At 32.3% G+C, this 18,461-nt stretch overlaps 2 protein-coding genes and 1 non-coding gene across 7 annotated transcripts in view; all 3 read left to right on the forward strand.

Annotated features, from left to right (window-relative positions):
• The window catches only part of LOC125869798 (glutamine synthetase, chloroplastic), a 115,060-nt gene that overhangs the window by 23,040 nt on the left and 73,559 nt on the right, over nucleotides 1-18,461 (forward strand). The window lies entirely within an intron of this gene.
• Nucleotides 5,138-13,144, forward strand: LOC125869650 (mitogen-activated protein kinase 15). 4 transcript variants are annotated; one of them, XM_049550108.1, is made up of 10 exons: nucleotides 5,138-5,727; nucleotides 6,443-6,851; nucleotides 6,963-7,090; nucleotides 7,199-7,258; nucleotides 7,384-7,533; nucleotides 7,618-7,773; nucleotides 7,866-8,077; nucleotides 9,439-9,543; nucleotides 9,701-9,867; nucleotides 12,278-13,144. In XM_049550108.1, exons 1-10 carry the CDS (start codon nucleotides 5,704-5,706, stop codon nucleotides 12,571-12,573), a joined length of 1,707 nt encoding a protein of 568 aa, XP_049406065.1. In that variant the 5' UTR covers nucleotides 5,138-5,703; the 3' UTR covers nucleotides 12,574-13,144. The 4 variants fall into 4 exon arrangements, with proteins under 4 accessions (XP_049406065.1, XP_049406073.1, XP_049406068.1 ...); XM_049550116.1 differs by having other exon boundaries at nucleotides 5,139-5,727; nucleotides 9,707-9,867; XM_049550111.1 differs by having other exon boundaries at nucleotides 5,141-5,727; nucleotides 12,281-13,144.
• Nucleotides 13,874-13,980, forward strand: LOC125854023 (small nucleolar RNA Z279/snoR105/snoR108). The gene has a single exon (XR_007445321.1). It is a non-coding gene; the product is annotated as a small nucleolar RNA Z279/snoR105/snoR108 (small nucleolar RNA).

An 18,461-nucleotide genomic window follows, 5' to 3' on the forward strand; every position in this document is an offset into this window, starting at 1 on the left:
GTATGAACATGTGCAATAAGATGTTCAACTGTTATTCCAGTGAATAAACAATAATCATTAAATGCCTTAGATGTAAACTCACTAGCATTATCAAGACGAATTGTTTTTATTGCATAATTTGGAAATTGTGCTTTTAACCTTATTATTTGAGCCAACAACCTCGCAAAAGCCATATTGCGAGTTGATAATAAGCACACATGAGACCATCTTGTAGATGCATCTATCAAGACCATATAATATTTAAATGGTCCACAACCAGGGTAAATAGGTCCACATATATCACCCTGTATCTGTTCCAGAAATGCAGGAAATTCTACCCCAACCTTAGCCACTGATGGTTTGATAACCAATTTTCCTTGTGAACAAGCAGCACAAGAGAATTTCTTTAATTGAAGAACATTTTGGTTCTTCAAAGTATGCCCATGTGAATTCTCAATTATTCTGCGCATCATATTATAACCGAGATGGCCCAACCGGTCATGCCAAATGATAAAATCATTAGAACCAGTAAACCTTTTGTTTACTACGTCATGTGATTCAACCGTACCAATATTTGTATGGTACAACCCCGAAGAAAGTGCAGGTAATTTTTCATGCGCAGTTTTCTTCTCCGCATTTATTGTAATAATATAAAGGTATTCAACCTTTCCTTCATTCGCAGTCTCAACATGATAGCCATTTTGGCGAATAACCTTGAAACTTAACAAGTTTCTGTGAGACTTACTACAATACAATGCATTATCAATTATCAATAATGTTCCTCCAGGTAGTAATAAGGCTGCTCTTCCAGAGCCCTCAATCAATTTTGTACTACCGGATATTGTATTAACATATGCCTTTTTCATTATTAAATGAGAGAAATATTTTTTTTCTCTTAATATCGTATGAGTTGTGGCACTGTCCAGAAGACACATATCTCCATTACTCATCTTGGATCCAACTGAAGACTGAAAAATTTTATTTATCTTCATAAAAATAAAAATACATAATAAGAAGTACGAAACTTAACAAAAGAAAATTTAAGTACATGAACTTTAAGTAAGACATTAAAAACACATAATATTATTCATTTCCCAGTTCAATTATCAATCTTCAATTGTGATCCCCAAAAAAGTCCTCAGCTTCTAGATGAGTAATATCATCGAGCCCATCAAAAGCATCATCTTTCAATGCTAAATTCGCCTCAACATTCTCATCATATTTTTGAGAAGACCCTGCTTGAGCATCATCTTTGATAGTCAAATGTGACTCCACTCGGGCATTAGAAGAGGAGGCACCACCTTTATTCCCTTTCCTTTTAAAGGAATTTTGATACAGCCTGACAAAATGCTCAGGTGCCCGACATTCATTTTTCCAGTGACCTTTAAGGCCACAACGATGACAGTGATCGCCCTTGCCTTTTGAAGGATTATTTTGAGAACCTATATTGTTCTCCCTTTTGTTATGACCACCACCTTGACGATTATTATACCGTCTTTTGCCTTTGCCATGTCCACACGCATTATTATGGCCCTGATTATTTTATCTTATTTCAGACTGGCCATGTGCTTCTACCCTGTAAGCCTACGGTAATGGAGCACTTCCAGTGGGACGGGCTTCATGATTTTTCATTAAAAGGTCATTATGTTGCTCAGCCACCAGAAGGCATGAGATTAATTCAGAGTATTTTTTTAAACCCTTTTCACGATATTGTTGCTGTAATATCATATTGGAGGCATGAAAAGTAGTTAGTGTCTTTTCCAACATGTCCTCATCTTTTATAACTTTCCCACATAATTTTAATTGGGAAGTGATTCTAAATACAACAGAGTTATACTCAATTACGGTTTTATAATCTTGAAATCGTAAGTGCATTCACTCATAACGAGCCCTTGGCAATACAGTTGCCTTGAGGTGGTCATACCTCCTTTTCAAACCTATCCACAATTCAAGTGGATCTTTCACTGTTAAATATTCAACCTTCAGACTTTCATTAAGGTGACGACGAAGGAAAATCATAGCTTTCGGTTTATCCTGACTTGATGCCTTATTTCCTTCGATTATACAATCACCAAGACCCTTAGCGGTAAGGTGAATTTCAGCATCAAGTACCCATGACAATAGTTCTTTCCAGAAATGTCAAGTGCCACAAATTCAAGCTTTGACAAATTCGACATGATGAAAACTATCATAAAATAATTGAGTTAATATTATAATGTTGGTTTCTTTATAATAAATGATAAATTAATGTTCAAATGATAAAGTATAATATGATTATCAAATATATTATATGTTATATGCATGAACATTGAATGTCTCAAAAACATATAAACTAATGACGTATTGAAACAGTAGATTTAATATGTAATTTTAATTGTTCTACAATATTTATTATTAATTTCAATAGATATTAACGCCAAATTTTTGTAAGAGTTTCAAGTCATATTTAATACAATAATATTCTTCTTTATGACACACCAATATACTTATCATAATGTATGAAAATACTTACGAGTTATTTTAACTAGCATGCTATCATATTACTTAGTAGTTAATTTAGAGTTATAAGTTAGTAGCATATAAATAACATAACAATATAAACTTGAAACGTATTGATTATTATGCCTAGTAAAGTATCATAATAATAGCTAAATCAAGTTATATATGCAGTAATTAAATTATCAATCATAGATTTGTGCAAGTCCTATTAGAGATGTTATAAACAGATAAATGTATACCTGACTCTAAAAGAAAGTTGATTAACTTTTAGAAATTAATTTTGAATTAAGTAGGTCTCAGTTGGTTAGAGACTCGTGCTAATAACGTGTTGTAAAACAAGAGGAAAATGCAAGAATACTTGAACAAGAAAGTAACGCAAAGTGTGATGGAAAGTATAAAGTTGAGTGCCTTATTTTAATCTCTTCAATTGTGTATTTCTTAAGGGTGAAGAAGACCCTTTTATAAGAGGTAGAAATCATCCGTTTACTACCTTAACCAAAATACGTTAGTAATCTTTAATTCTTACATTAGATTAATACATGCATTACGTTAGGTTGATGAAAAGAAACATTCATATTAAATGGATTTGTAACAATATTTGATTCCTTTGTTGTACATTATTATCCAAATCATTTATAAGATTATGAATTATAAACTTTAAATACTAATATCTCCTTATCCAATTGATTTTATTGAAAAAAAATCAACTGCTAACAATATTCTTTTTGATACATGCATCAATCAATCTTATATAACGCAAGAAATTATATAGTGTTATGAAATTTGACATGACAAAAGCATACGATAGAATGGATTGAGAGTATTTATAAATATATTTAAGAAAAATAGAATTTTCTGAAATATAAGTAAATAAAGTAAACAGAATCATTATCGATATGTGATATTTTATTTTTTTAAATGGTTAAGAGCTTCTTCAAATCTACCAAAAGCATCAAATATGGTGATCATTTGTTTCCTTCTTTGTTGGTGTTGAGTTCTTGTCAAGATTGATCAACAATATGTTAGATGAGAACTTTGTTAATATTAGAGGCCTATTTAGAGTGCAACAATATAATATTGCTCACTTCTAATTGCCAACTATAGAAATAATACAAAATCAAGATAATAAGAGATAGAGAAATAGCCAAAACATTTTTAAGGGAGTGAGCGATTTTATTTCTCTTTAAATTGATGCAAGATTGAAATGTCTTCTTATTTATAAATGAAATATAAGTTGTTTTGTAAGCTGCTTGCTTGATTGCAAGCTTATCTTATTACAAACTTATCCAATTACAAATTTATTAAATTAATTGTGTGTTTAAATAAGTATCCACATTTATAACATTTCCCTTTTTTGTTGCTATCCCTCCCTCCCCCCCCCCGCCCCCCACCCACCCATTTTTGGTTGTTGTTTCTCACATTTTAGATGGCTTCAATGTGAGGCGCAGTTTGTTTTAAGCATAATATATATATATCTCTATTTCATAGTCATAGTTAATATTACTGTAAAGTAATTTATAATATTTTCGATAACTTGTATTTTAAGGTATTATTTTTTTTCCCTTTAATCAATTAGAGAAGGTCAATTAGAAAAATTCAACGAAGAGATAAATTACTTATCCAATAATGTCTATGAAATAAATTACTTATTAATAATTTAATCCTAAAATTCTCTTGATATTTATTAAATTGATAACTTCATTTAATATTTTAGTTTTAACTTTCAAATTTGACATTATATTATAACAAAGTTAATTTATTCCAAATAATTACTTTCTAGCCCTCTCTCCCACCCAATCTCCCCTCTTACCTAGAAATTAAAATGATTCAATTGCACTTCTATTATTTTTCTTAAAGAATCATTAGAATAAGTTAATATTAATTAACGCCTTAATTAACAGATAAAAAGTCACAATATCCAAGCTATTAAAGGGGGTGAATAAATAATAAAATCTTTTTAAAAAGTAAGATTTTGGAGTTTTTCTTTGAATATGTTAGTTTTATATACATAATATGTGACGATCAATATTTTTAATCAAGGATTTCAGATTCAAGCTTTTGAAAAATAAAAAAAATCATGTTGAAAGTGTTACTTTTAAAAAAACTAAACCTTAGAATCTAAATTTAATCGCGTATAACTACAAATATTAAACAACATATGAAAAAAATTGTGCTAAGCAAAAGTTAGTCAAATAATCCTATGTTACAATGAGTTTAGTCAATTCAAGAATTTTCCACAAATTACAAGTGTTAGCTACCTGAAGTCACTCTTTTTTTAGTCCAAATTATGACCTCTTTAGACTTTTTATCAAGATTACAAGATTCCCCAATTTAGCAACCAAAAGATTATATTTTATTAAAAAAAGTGAAGTAACTATAATTTTCTTCAGGTGTTTTAGGAGAAAAAATTAAAATAAATCAACTACTTTACCAAATAAATATACTAAATTATTAGTCTTAATCCAAAACGCTCCCTAACCACTAAATGTTAGCAAAAAATCTTGTTAATATATATAACTGTAAAATCTAGTGAATATATTCCAGTGGGAAATTGTGTCCTTTTCACCCCCAAAGAAAAGAAAATTATTAATATGGTCCCCAAAGTTTTATGGATAGAAATTTTCTAATCCAAATTTCCCTATTTCCTCTCTCTCTCTCTTATACAAAACTTGAACATACAGTAGTAGAGATATTCCATCTTCTTTACCTTTTCTCTCTTGTTGGGTGTTTCCAAGATCTGATTTTTACTCAATTTCTCTCTCTAAAAATTGTATCTTTAGCATAGTTATTAACAGTTTTCAATCTTAACATTGTTGTATGTGCATTTCTAGATCATTGACAACTGTTGTTTGTTTGTTGAACTTTTTCTATTTAGTGGAGTACTTTTATTTACAGCTATATCCCAAATTTGTTGTCATACAGTGCCACCCACAAACTCTTTTTTTACTCATATTGGATCTTGAAAGCTGTACAAGGTTTTCCCATTCTTTACCCTTTCTGCCTGTTCCTGAGATTTGGGGTTGTTTTTGGGGTTTGAACTGTAAGATTGTTTGTGGGTGTTGTCTGAATCTGATCATTTGTGTGGTTACTTTTGGGTTCTAGGTATAGTTTTTGATCTATAGGGTGGAAGTCAACTTGGTTGAGTTACTTTTTTTGGATAAGATTCTTGACCTTTTTGCTTATTGCTAGCTGTTGTTTGTGGTTTTGATGCTTGCCACCTGAAGTATGCAGCCTGATCAGCGAAAAAAAGTAAGGGTCTTTTCAAATTTGTCAGCTTGGATACTAGTTGAAGCTATAAGTAGTATGGTAGAATCAGTTACAGTACTAACCTAGTTGTCACAACCATTTAGATTTGTTGTTCCTTTACTCAGTAGTAATGGTTTTTGATTGTGGGTTATTATTAGCTTTAGAAAATTGACTTAATAACGCGATCGTCTGATTGAGAACCAATTTAAATTTGGGCAATCAGTTATCTGGTAAGGTATGCGTATGCTCTACCCTCCCAAGACCCCCCCTTGTGGGATCCCACTGTATGTTGTTGTTGTAGTTATCTGGCTTAGGACAATTGGTTGGAGGATTGATATGTTGAGAGTTGTATAATTTAGGAACCTAGTTAAGCGGTGACTGGATCTTCTTTTCAGGCTTTGATATGTGGTGAGGTTTAAGGCTAATTGACATATTAGACCTAATAAATGTTGTACTGTGGTATTGTGCAAGTTTAATTCTATGATCCAATTCTATTGATAAACAGTTGTGGGGTGAATCAAATATATCGACTTATACAGTTTTGATAAAAAAGAAATCAGTGAATTCCTCATAGCTTGTGCAGGTTGGAATAGCATAGCTGCACACTTAAAAACATTCCTATTAAGATATCACGTGTGTAGCAATTGAATTATAGTAATAAGATCCATTTTTGACAAATCTTATAACCCATCTTATGAATTATAATATGAATATGCAGGGGTCTGGAGATGTAGATTTCTTTACTGAATATGGTGAAGGGAGCCGATACAAGATAGAGGAAGTTATTGGCAAAGGTAGCTATGGTGTAGTATGCTCTGCGTATGATACCCATCTAGGGGAAAAAGTTGCAATCAAGAAGATAAATGACATCTTTGAACATGTCTCTGACGCCACACGTATCCTTCGTGAGATCAAGCTTCTTAGGCTTCTTCGGCATCCAGATATAGTGGAAATCAAGCATATATTGTTACCTCCTTCTCGGAGGGAATTCAAGGACATCTATGTTGTCTTTGAACTCATGGAATCTGATTTGCATCAAGTCATTAAAGCAAATGATGATCTGACGCCGGAACATTATCAATTTTTCCTTTATCAGCTTCTTCGAGGGCTAAAATATATACACACAGGTTGTATGCTGGCTACAAGATTGTGCTTTAATTACTATGACTTTCTTCCACAAAGGCCATATTTATGTTTTTCCAATTCTAACAATGCCTCTATGTTGGAATATTATGCAGCCAATGTCTTTCACCGTGACCTGAAACCCAAAAATATATTAGCAAATGCTGACTGCAAGCTTAAGATCTGCGACTTTGGTCTTGCAAGAGTGGCCTTCAATGATACTCCTACAGCTATATTTTGGACTGTATGCTTCTTAATGCTCTGCATAAAACTTTTAACTTCGAAAATAGTTCTATTAATGAGATTAGAGGAACATGGAACATCTAACATCACCTGTTATTTGTTCCTGTAGGATTATGTTGCCACAAGGTGGTATAGGGCTCCTGAATTGTGTGGATCATTTTTCTCTAAGGTGTGAATATACACTTTTCTGCTTTGGATAATTATTCTGATTTCTTGATGAATTAGCTATAATTTTCTTCATTTTATTATGATAACAGCACATTCTAAGATCAGTTTATTGTGATTTGTCCTCAGTATACACCAGCAATTGATATATGGAGCATTGGATGCATATTTGCAGAGCTATTGACTGGGAAGCCTCTCTTTCCGGGTAAAAATGTGGTTCACCAATTAGACTTGATGACCGATCTGTTGGGCACACCCTCCCCAGAATCCATTGCCAGGGTAAGTCCCTACTTTTTCCCTGGAACTCAAGATGGTCTACTCTGATAGTTTTGTGGCTAATATATGGTTGCTATGTGCCTATAGATAAGAAATGAAAAGGCTCGGAGGTATTTGAGCAGTATGCGTAAGAAAAAGCCTGTACCTTTCTCCCATAAGTTTCCACATGCAGATCCCCTGGCACTTCGTTTGCTAGAAAGGATGCTTGCTTTTGATCCTAAGGATCGTCCTAACGCAGAAGAGGTACAAATACACTAGCTCTATCTGTTTCCACAAAGTTGTATTATTTGTGACTCCAGCTCCTAATTGGGCTTTTTTCCTTGTTCAAAATTCAGGCTCTCGCAGATCCATATTTCAGAAATCTAGCCAAAGTGGAAAGAGAACCTTCTGCTCAACCAGTTACAAAAATGGAGTTTGAATTTGAAAGGCGAAGGATAACAAAGGAGGATGTGAGGGAGCTGATATACAGAGAAATTCTTGAATACCACCCAAAAATGTTGAAGGAGTTCTTAGAGGGGCAAGAACCAACAAGTTTCATGTACCCAAGGTACATTTATCTCAAACTGAGTTTTTTTCTTGTCTTTGAACCTGTGTATTGCATGGTTTTCTCCACATTCATACCTCTTATTTGCATGTGCATGGCAATGTGTTCATAGCACATCTGTATAATATGTTTTAAGTTTCAGTGTGGCATCTTAGGTGGCATGGCCACAATTTCGTGTTTTTCCTTAGAAAGGTGGATAGAGTTGAAAAAGTTTCATACTTCTACTTAAGCTCACGTCCTTCACATGAAGTCTTCTCTTTCTTTCTGCTATTTCCTTGGTTAATTATAGTGCTGAACTCTTCCATTTGGTATGAATGGGAACCTCCATGTTTTTCCTTTGATTAAAAGTTAATTAATCAATGTAGTTCTGGGGTAAACTGCTTTACCAGTATTGTGAATCAGGGCAGACTTCTTGTTCGTTTCTCCTCCTTGGGGTAGTTCAGAGTTCGAAGGAACTCTTAACTTCATTTCCATGTTAGTCAAACTTTTGAGAACTCTTTTAATGTAGGATTAATGGGAGTGATTCTGGTCTTGTTTTCTTTGACATGTTAATGGGTAAATTTAGATTTCTTGTACTCTAGGAAGGTCTTGGAATGAAACCAACCCCGTTCGATATGACGGTATGCTTATTGTTTTATATTGAAGGTAGCCATCTGTATCTATAAACTTCCCATACTTGGATGTGGTAGTATCTTGGTCAACCCTCATTTTGCCGATCACATGAATTATGATTCATCTGCCTGATAAAGAAAATAGCATGGTTCATCTGACATTGCTTGAGAAAGATGTAGCCAACTTTAGAAGCTTACAAATGGAGGGGAAATATGGCACTTTGACTTAAGTTTTCTTATTATCTCAAGAAGTTAAACTTGATACTATCATAGGTATGCCCAAGAATGACTGGTGTACAGTGTACTTGGTACTCTCCTTGATCAGTCATGTCAAGCTTATTATTAAAAATATGTTCTATTATCAAGCCTCATTCAGACTGCTTTTAACCCACTAGAGAACCTTCCTCTAAGAGAAAACTATCATTTCTGGCTTAATTGTGTATGCATGCTTAGCTAGCTGCATTACAAAATCTATGGAGTGAGGCAATGGGTGAATGAGAAACTTTGGTGGCAACCATAATATTCTGCTATGGTACATATCAGCGATCACTTGATCTTATATCAATAAGCTCATTATTACTTATAAAAATCTAATTTTTTTTTTTTTGATAACCGAGAAATCCGTCTGTGACCCGCCCTTTGGACTAATCACAAAGTGCTATTTACTGTTGTTCCTTTTAAGAAACATAATTGGTTTCATCGCTTGACTGGAGCCAAAAAGGATTACTTATAGTTTCTTGTGTCACTCGCCAGTGCCGTTGACAAATTCAAGAAGCAGTTTGCATATCTTGAAGAGCATTATGGCAAAGGAGGCACTGCTGCTCCACCTGAGAGGCAGCACTCATCATCCCTGCCTAGGTTAGTCCCTGGCAGTCATGCTGGTTGATCAAATCCTTTCTCCTTTGACCATTTTTTATTCTTTTCCTAGTTTTTCTAACAAAAGGAGTGCCCTGCAAGTTTTGGCTATCAGACATTTCTCAATTATTGCACAACTTTAGCCACTGATAAATTATAGATACAGGGCTTGTGTATTATATTCAGACAATTCAGTGCAAAATCCAGTTGAAGTTGCAAATGATCTTTCTAAGTGCTCTATCAAAGAAGATGAGAAACCACAAGCGGACCGGAGTTCAATGATCCCCATGACAAGGCTGCCTCTACAAGTTCCTCAGAATGTTCAAGGTTTGATTTCACTAGTTTATTAACACTTCTAGTAGGGTCCGACAGTTGATCTCTTTTCATATTTTAAATGCTGGAAGTATGTTTTCTGATAGGAGTACTAATGTTTCTGCTTTAATTGTTGCCATCAATATTCAAATGGTTTTATTTTTCTGAGAGTAGTATTCAGTCTCTCTTTTGATCGTCGCCAGCTATATTCAAATGAGTAGAATTCCCTTTTTGTATTGATGATGGTGTATGCACTCATGATTATTTTCTTCCATCTGCATTATGGGGTAAGACATATTGGGATGCTGCAGTTCCTTGCGAATTTGAATGAATTAGCATATGCAATGATTTGTTGGATATCTACGTGTAAAACCTGGAAAAGACATGTTAAAATTTCTGTCTTGCCAAATTGTGAGCACAGAAGTAGTATTCCCCCGTCTCAGGCGACAAGTTTTCCTTTTGGAATGATCCAAAATGTTGGCTATACTAGTATTTATGAACCTTTCTTATGCTGTTTAACTGTGTACTTGTATATATTAATGTTTTCTCCTACTCCAAAAATGTACAATTGAATCACTTGGAGTAATCCAATTCGTTAGTTAACAATGTGTAATATTAGTAATTTCATGGTATTAACATTCTTTCAAGGACTATATTGTCTTAGATGTTGGAAATAGTTTTTATAGTGTTTGAAAAATATAACTTTGAAGTATTAGATGTTGCTGAAGTGTGAAGTGTTAGCACATTATATTTTGGAGGTTGTCAGATGTTTGGGGTGATTTAAGTGTAAGTTTCCTAGGCAAACTATTTAAAGACCTTTTGACTTCTGCCAACTCATCTTTTATTTGTAATTGAAAATAAAGTCAGAGATGGTGGTGTCCGCAGACATTTTTATCATGAAAGACTTAGTTATTGGTTTATACATTTGCTTCTAAGTTTCTAGTCGGTGCATTTGCATGAACACGAAATGTGAGTGTTAGTAGAGATTTCTAATCTGACAGCCTGATAATTAATGATTCGGGTGTGTTTGGTATGACGGAAAATGATTTCCTTGAAAATACTTTCTTGGAAAATAGGTGTCTCTTTCTTATTTTCTAGTATTTGGTAAGTAAGCAAAAAAATATTATCCTAGAGCAATTATATGTTGTCTAGCAAAACGTTATGGAGGTGAGTAGGAATGGGGGGTGGGGTTTCTAGGGTGACGGAAGTGGGATGGTCAAGGGGGGTGAGCAGTGGCGGAGCTAGAAATTTTAATAAGGGGGTTCAAAATTTGAAAAAGTAAACCACGAACTAATCGAAGGGGGTTCGACATCTACTAGTAGATACGTAAAAAATAATGTTAACCATGTATAAATAGTAATATTTTCCGCCGAAGGGGGTTCGGATAACCCCCTAACTCTATGCTAGCTCCGCCCCGGGGGTGAGGGTCGGGTGGGTGGGGAGGAGCAACAAACTTGAATGTCACTTATGCAACTTGTTCTCCCTACTTCCATTAGGGAAGTCATTTTCCTCATTTTTAGGAGCTTGTTTTCCAAACATTTTGATTAACCAAACATAGGAAAATTGGAAAACATTTTCCTCCATACCAAACACACCAAAGTGTTGGTAAGTTCTCTGACCTTCTCTTTTGTGATGAGGAAAAGAGAATTTTATGAAAAAATAGCAACAAGGAGGTGCAGAAACCGACTGCATCAGGATTTACAAAACGCATCAAGACACCTTGGGGGTGGGTTGGGGGGGGGGGAGAGAGAAAAAGAGAAATGTCTCTTAAATATGATTAATAGAATACAGTCATTAAAAAAGAAAAAAATGTCTCTTAAATATAAGGAGTCCATGATTTTAACAAGTCTCCCATCACACTGCTCATACTTCTGTTTTTTTTTGAGGCATTCTTTCTTTTTTAAAGACCGTGTACTCTCTTCTTTACATTTTTTGGTTCTTCCTATTATTTTTTATCAGTAAATAAAGGAATTTTACTCAAATGATCAGCACTAAGTTGGTGATGTTTATGACTTTATGGACATCTAGAAAGCAAAAGTATAAACTAATAGAGAGTACAGTTTACAAAGCTCTGATATACTTGCATATTATACACCCCATAATGTACTGTTACTGTGTAAGTGAATCCGACTCCGTGTATTGTCACCTGCACCACTCTATTTGTAGCTCATTCTGAATTAACTCTTTGAAGTGTCACTAAGGATGAAGTCAGTTGCAATGGTGAGAAATTCTATGTCAAGTCCTGTTCTTCTCTGGCTCATTATTATTATTCTTATTAATGAAAAACAGATATAGATAGAACTGATACATGATGGCCTAGTGTGCTCACTCCCTATTTGTATAGGAGAGATACATTGCTTAAGCGATACCAGGCTGCTTTAGAATGTAGTGCCATTACTATGTTATTAAGAGGAGAATTTGTCAGCAGGTGGTGCTGCAAGACCTGGGAGGGTGGTCAGCTCAGTGTTGCGCTACAACAACTGTGGAGCAGCAGCGACAGCAGCAGAAGTCATTGAACAGCGAAGAATTGCAAGGAACCCTGGTGGTCCGACTCAATATCCCATTTCCAATACTTCGTACCCTAGAAGACATCCCAGCTGTAAAAATGAAAGGGGTGAAGATAGTACTGAAGTTTCAAATGGGGTGCAGCCAAAACCTGAACAGTACATAGCAAGAAAAGTAGCTGCAGCACCAGGTGGACCTGGTAATCAATGGTATTAAATTTGGAATCTCCGATCAGCCATGTTACACTAAGCTTTCCATTTTCCCAAGGATGGTTCTCATAAAACACACCATATGCAAGCTAATTTGACTGTCAGCCGTAATTTTCTCACATAATGCCAAGTTCAGGATTGCTTGGTAATTGATGCGGGCACATGAACTTGAAGAATCCCAGTGTGATTTTGGTTGGTTGGTTCAGACATCTATGTACAACTCGTTACTTATATTTGTCCTCTGAAGTTTAAAAGGTTCGGCATGGATTCTCCTCCATGGGCAACTCTTGTTCTGTGATCTCGATAGAAATGGAAGCAAGTGATAAAGATGGATGTTGGCAGCTGATGACATGAACTACTACTGATATCAGTTTACCTCTACATGTTTGTTCTTTTCCCCTCTCCCTTCATTCTTTGCAGAAAAACTGTAGAGACGCTTTATACTTTTGTTAATGACTAAGACATTGATGATCTTAACGTGTAACCTATGACATTCTTTATTAAATAAGGACCTCTATGTTTCTGATGTTCCTGCACTCTGTAAAGCAGAAGAGGGACATGAAACTTTTGATTGAAGCATCACCGATTCTCTGGAACATGGCTTTTCTTGTCAATCCCTCTTTTCGAGCCATTGTTAAGTTGGATCAATGCAACACTAGATACATGTTGCGATGTGGATCCCTCTTTTTCCGTTAACAACTTTTGAATTTATGTTGTATGGGCTGATTCGAATTGTATCCAGAAGTGCAAGTGAAATATGGACTAAAATAAGAGTAAAACACAATAAATGCTTGTAAATCAGTAGTAGTAGAAGCAGTAACATTGAGTATCAGACTCTTCAAGCATAACATACATCACCATTTGCAAAATCTCAACTCCATTATTTCAGCCATGATCTGATAAACTTCACATTTACAATATTGACATGAAAGTCCACCCTTCTCTTGGCTTCCTTTTGCTCATCATCAGTACTATACTCTATCGTCGTTTGATTTTCCTTTCTCGTATCCATTATCATCTTCAATATTGCAAAACTTTTTAGTAAGATTCATATCTATCTACACACTTTTTCAATCTTCATTGAAATAATGGCCAAACATTCCCAGAAAATTACAACAATTTTAGCAAGGTGAGGGCTACCAAATGCTGAACCAACAGCCATCTAATATTTTATCCAAAAAAAAAATTAGCCTTTGGAAGTAAATATCCCACACTGGAGAATGAAGAGAGTTGTGGGGTTGGTAGCTTGAATAAATAATGTAGGCTGTGGGCTTTGAAAAAACATGATCCTTCAGGCAAGTTTTAATGGGATGTGATGAGTGGTCATTACTCGCAATAAAATATGCGAGAAGAGCGTTCCAGCCCAGCCTGGTTACGACAATTTGGGCGCTCTCATTTTTACCAATCTGATCCCTCTGCTTGAATTTGCCCCTCCCAAACTTTTTTTTTTGTTTTAACTGTTTGTTTTTGTATTCTTTTTTTCTTCTTTATTTTTATTTTTATTTAATTTTACTTTCTCTTATTATTTCCATTATTATAATCTTCTCCAATACTATTACTTTTACTTGTTACCTCTGTTTATTATTTTTTAAAATAGATTTTTATTATATTAAGAAAAGATATTAATCTTTTTTCATGTTTTATCCTTAATATTAAATACTTAGTTTGAAAAATAAGTATTTAATGTTGAGCCTTGAGTGTAAAACATGAAAAAAGTTTATTGTCTTTTGTTAATACGTCAAAAGTGACGACTAAAAATGAAAATCTATTTTAGAAATAAGTGACAAGTAAAAGTGAATGGAAGAAATATTTTTCGAATCTTTTTTCAAGACATCATTTAACGGGGAATAGTTAGGTAAAATACCTTATCAATAATTATTTTTTTAATGAGTGTCAAATCAAAGTGTGACAAGTAAAAGTAAACGGAGGGAATATCATTTTAAGCCCACCTCTCTTATATACACCGTAATTCTAGAGATTTTACAATCCCTTTTCTTTTCCTATGAATCAAGTGTGCTTAATTCCACATCAATGGCCCTCTACTACTCATTCCACTAAATTCAGACCTACAAAATTTATTAATTTTAATCAAATAAATTCATAAAGCTCATTGAATCATTTTCTTCTGTCTATTAATTTTAATAAACAGGGATTGTTGTATTGCAAACTTAATAAGTGTTTGTGATGTACAAGTAGTTACTTGCACAATTCCCTAAAAAACCTAGTTTCAACTTTTAAGAAACTCAAAGTAATAAAATTAGAAAAGAAGGGGGAAAAGGTAACTTATAGGATAAAATTTATGATTATTGGTTCGATTCAATCCATTTTAAATGGGTTAATTATTCAAGGAAAAATTAACTAACTACGCATCATTTATTATCATATTTTCCTTGCCATTTCAGAAAATATCAAAAATTCTTTTTTTTGCTCCTATCATTCCTTTTTTCGGATACATTAATTTGAAACCTCCTACTCATGATTTTCCTTCATTTTTTCACTCCACAATTTTTTCCACAGTTACTTTCATTAATTTATTTTTAAATTTCAAATCTTTTCTCTTTTTTTATATCAAAATATTTGAATTAAGTGAGCGTTTGATAATAGATTTTATATCAGATTTTAAAAATCTATCCTAAAAAGAAAAAGTTTCAATTTCACTTATAAAATTTTTTAAATTTTTTCCAAGTAGAAGTGCATGTCCAAATAAAATTTCAAGTTTTAAAAATCACAATTTTAAAAACTCAATTTTTTAAGTTTCAAATTTCAAAATCTACAACAAACCAAAGCTCAATATCCATGGATACATTTTAAACCTTGACTATAGCTCGTTAATGACTTGCTCATTTGCAAGATTTCCAAAGAGTGCATTTATGAGAAAATTAGAAATGGAAAGTGACCATTCAATAATTTTTTATTATTAGCCTTTAAGGCAGGAGAGTTACTCCTCCAGCTGGGAATCCTCCAAAATTTCTTATAAATCCTAACTTTCAAAAATAATGTTTATCCCTTCCTTATTTCACTCCACAAATCCCTTTCTATTTTTAGTCACACAATCTTAGCAATTATTTTCTCATTCACGTTTAATATTTAAAATCATTTTCTTAACTGTCAAAACTATTTCAACTTCAATTTAGGTACCTTTTTCATTGTCTCTAACTCTATGTTCATCTTTTGATTTTTTGTTTTTTTTTTTTGTTCTTGAAAACGTTGATACATAATTTAATCTTGGATCTTAAATTAATCTTTATTAGTGTTATTACTAATTCGATATATCACTGCTACAATTCTTTTTTTTTCTATGCATATGATACTTAATTTTCAATGTATCTAGTTTATTTTGATAAGGCACTGTGTATCAAATTAAGTATCTTGATACATAAATACGTAAAAATTGATAATCTTATTTTATCAAATACATTATTATCAACTACAAAATGATACATTTATAAATACACTTTATTTTAGCTTACATACACCTTCATTCACAACCTTATTGTATCAGATACATTAATATCAACTATAAAATAATACATTATATAAAAAATGTATCTTATCAACTTGAAATCTTCCACAATTGTATATTTATCTTTCAAGGCAAACAATGTATCTTTTTTCAGAATCATAAACTAAATAAAGATACTCAGATGATGCAACAACCTGTTAACATTAAAGAAATTAGTGATACATTCCATAAAACAGTTATTTCTATGAATCAATCACAAACAAACAAACAACTAACTTATACTTAATATCATGTACAAAATATAACTATAATCTGATGCATACCTTCATTCTTGAACATTTTGATGCTTTTACAACAAATTACATGTACAACATATCATTTATAAAGTAGTATTTCACAAATACAGCAAGATACCAAAATAGTAATGTATCATGCTAAATATTTGGTCATGATACAATAATTTAAATTAATACTACATGTATCACACAATAATCTATTTATCTCTAAGCAAACACTTTAAATGCAAAATTACTTATTTAATGTATCTAATTAATAGGAGTATAGTACTTATCAATTTATACAAGATACATAAATACTAATGTATCACAATTGTATAGTCATCTACACAAACAAAAAATCAAATTAACAACACAATATATGTAATTTCATACCTCCGATTGTCAGATCTATTTTACTATGAAATTAAAACTCTTATCTATTTTATACATTGCAAATCGAGGCTCATATTTTTTCCATATTCTTGAATGTCAGATCTTTTTTCTCTTCAGATTCTTCATTGTCTCAGGAAAATCAAAATATTTATGATGTATCTTCTCAATTTTTTTTTGATAATGTTGAATCAAAATTTAAAGGATCTTCAACGAATTGGGAGAAGAAATTTGAAATTCATCATTTATGTATCGTTCATAACTCACCTTGTTTTCCCAGATTCTTGAATGTATTTATCACGTATCATCTATTGTTTTCGACTTTTTTAATCTATTACAATTTAGGTAAGAATTGAAAGAAGAAAATTTGAGTTGTATGAAGCTAGACGATTTGGAATAGAATTGAGCGAAGAAATTTGAATTTTGAATTGAAGGTGGATCATGGGTGGATTTGAAAGNTGTTATTACTGATTTGATACATCACTACTACAATTCTTTTTTTTTCTATGCCTATGATACTTAATTTTCAATGTATCTAGTTTATTTTGATAAGGCACTGTGTATCAAATTAAGTATCTTGATAAATAAATACGTAAAAATTGATAATCTTATTGTATCAGATACATTATTATCAACTACAAAATGATACATTTATAAATACACTTTATTTTAGCTTACACACACCTTCTTTCACAACCTTATTGTATCAGATACATTAATATCAACTATAAAATAATACATTATATAAAAAATGTATCTTATCAACTTGAAATCTTCCACAATTGCATATTTATCTTTCAAGGCAAACAATGTATCTTTTTTCAGAATCATAAACTGAATAAAGATACTCAGATGATGCAACAACCTGTTAACATTAAATAAATTAGTGATGCATTCCATAAAACAATTATTTCTATGAATCAATCACAAACAAACAAACAACTAACTTATACTTAATATCAGGTACAAAATATAACTATAATCTGATGCATACCCTCATTCTTGAACATTGATGCTTTTACAACAAATTACATGTACAACGTATCATTTATAAAGTAGTATTTCACAAACACAACAAAATACCAAAATAGTAATGTATCATGCTAAATATTTGGTCATGATACAATAATTTAAATTAATACTATATGTATCACACAATAATCTGTTGATCTCTAAGCAAACACTTTAAATGCAAAATTGCTTATTTAATGTATCTAATTAATAGGAGTATAGTACTTATCAATTTATACAAGATACATAAATACTAATGTATCACAATTGTATAGTCATCTTGAAAACACAAACAAAAAATCAAATTAACAACACAATATATGTAATTTCATACCTCCGATTGTCAGATCTAATTTACTATGAAATTAAAACTCTTATCTATTTTATACATTGCAAATGGAGGCTCATATTTTTTCCATATTCTTGATGTCAGATCTTTTTTCTCTTCAGATTCTTCATTGTCTCAGGAAAATCAAAATATTTATGATGTATCTTCTCAATATTTTTTTTTGATAATTTTGAATCAAAATTTAAAGGATCTTCAACGAATTGGAAGAAGAAATTTGAAATTCATCACTTATGTATCGTTCATAACTCAGCTTATTTTCTCAGATTCTTGAATGTATTTATCACGTATCATCTATTGTTTTCGACTTTTTTAATCTATTACAATTTAGGTAAGAATTGAAAGAAGAAAATTTGAGTTGTATGAAGCTAGACGATTTGGAATAGAATTGAGCGAAGAAATTTGAA

This window comes from Solanum stenotomum, chromosome 1 (assembly GCF_019186545.1).
Source record: "Solanum stenotomum isolate F172 chromosome 1, ASM1918654v1, whole genome shotgun sequence".
NCBI lineage: Eukaryota > Viridiplantae > Streptophyta > Magnoliopsida > Solanales > Solanaceae > Solanum > Solanum stenotomum.

Coding starts and splice junctions, on each gene's coding strand:
- LOC125869650 (XM_049550108.1), top strand. CDS start 5,704: ATGCAGCCTGATCAGCGAAAAAAA. Junction 7,259..7,383: donor GTGGATCATTTTTCTCTAAG/GTGTGAATATAC, acceptor ATTTGTCCTCAG/TATACACCAGCAATTGATAT. Junction 7,534..7,617: donor CCCCAGAATCCATTGCCAGG/GTAAGTCCCTAC, acceptor ATGTGCCTATAG/ATAAGAAATGAAAAGGCTCG.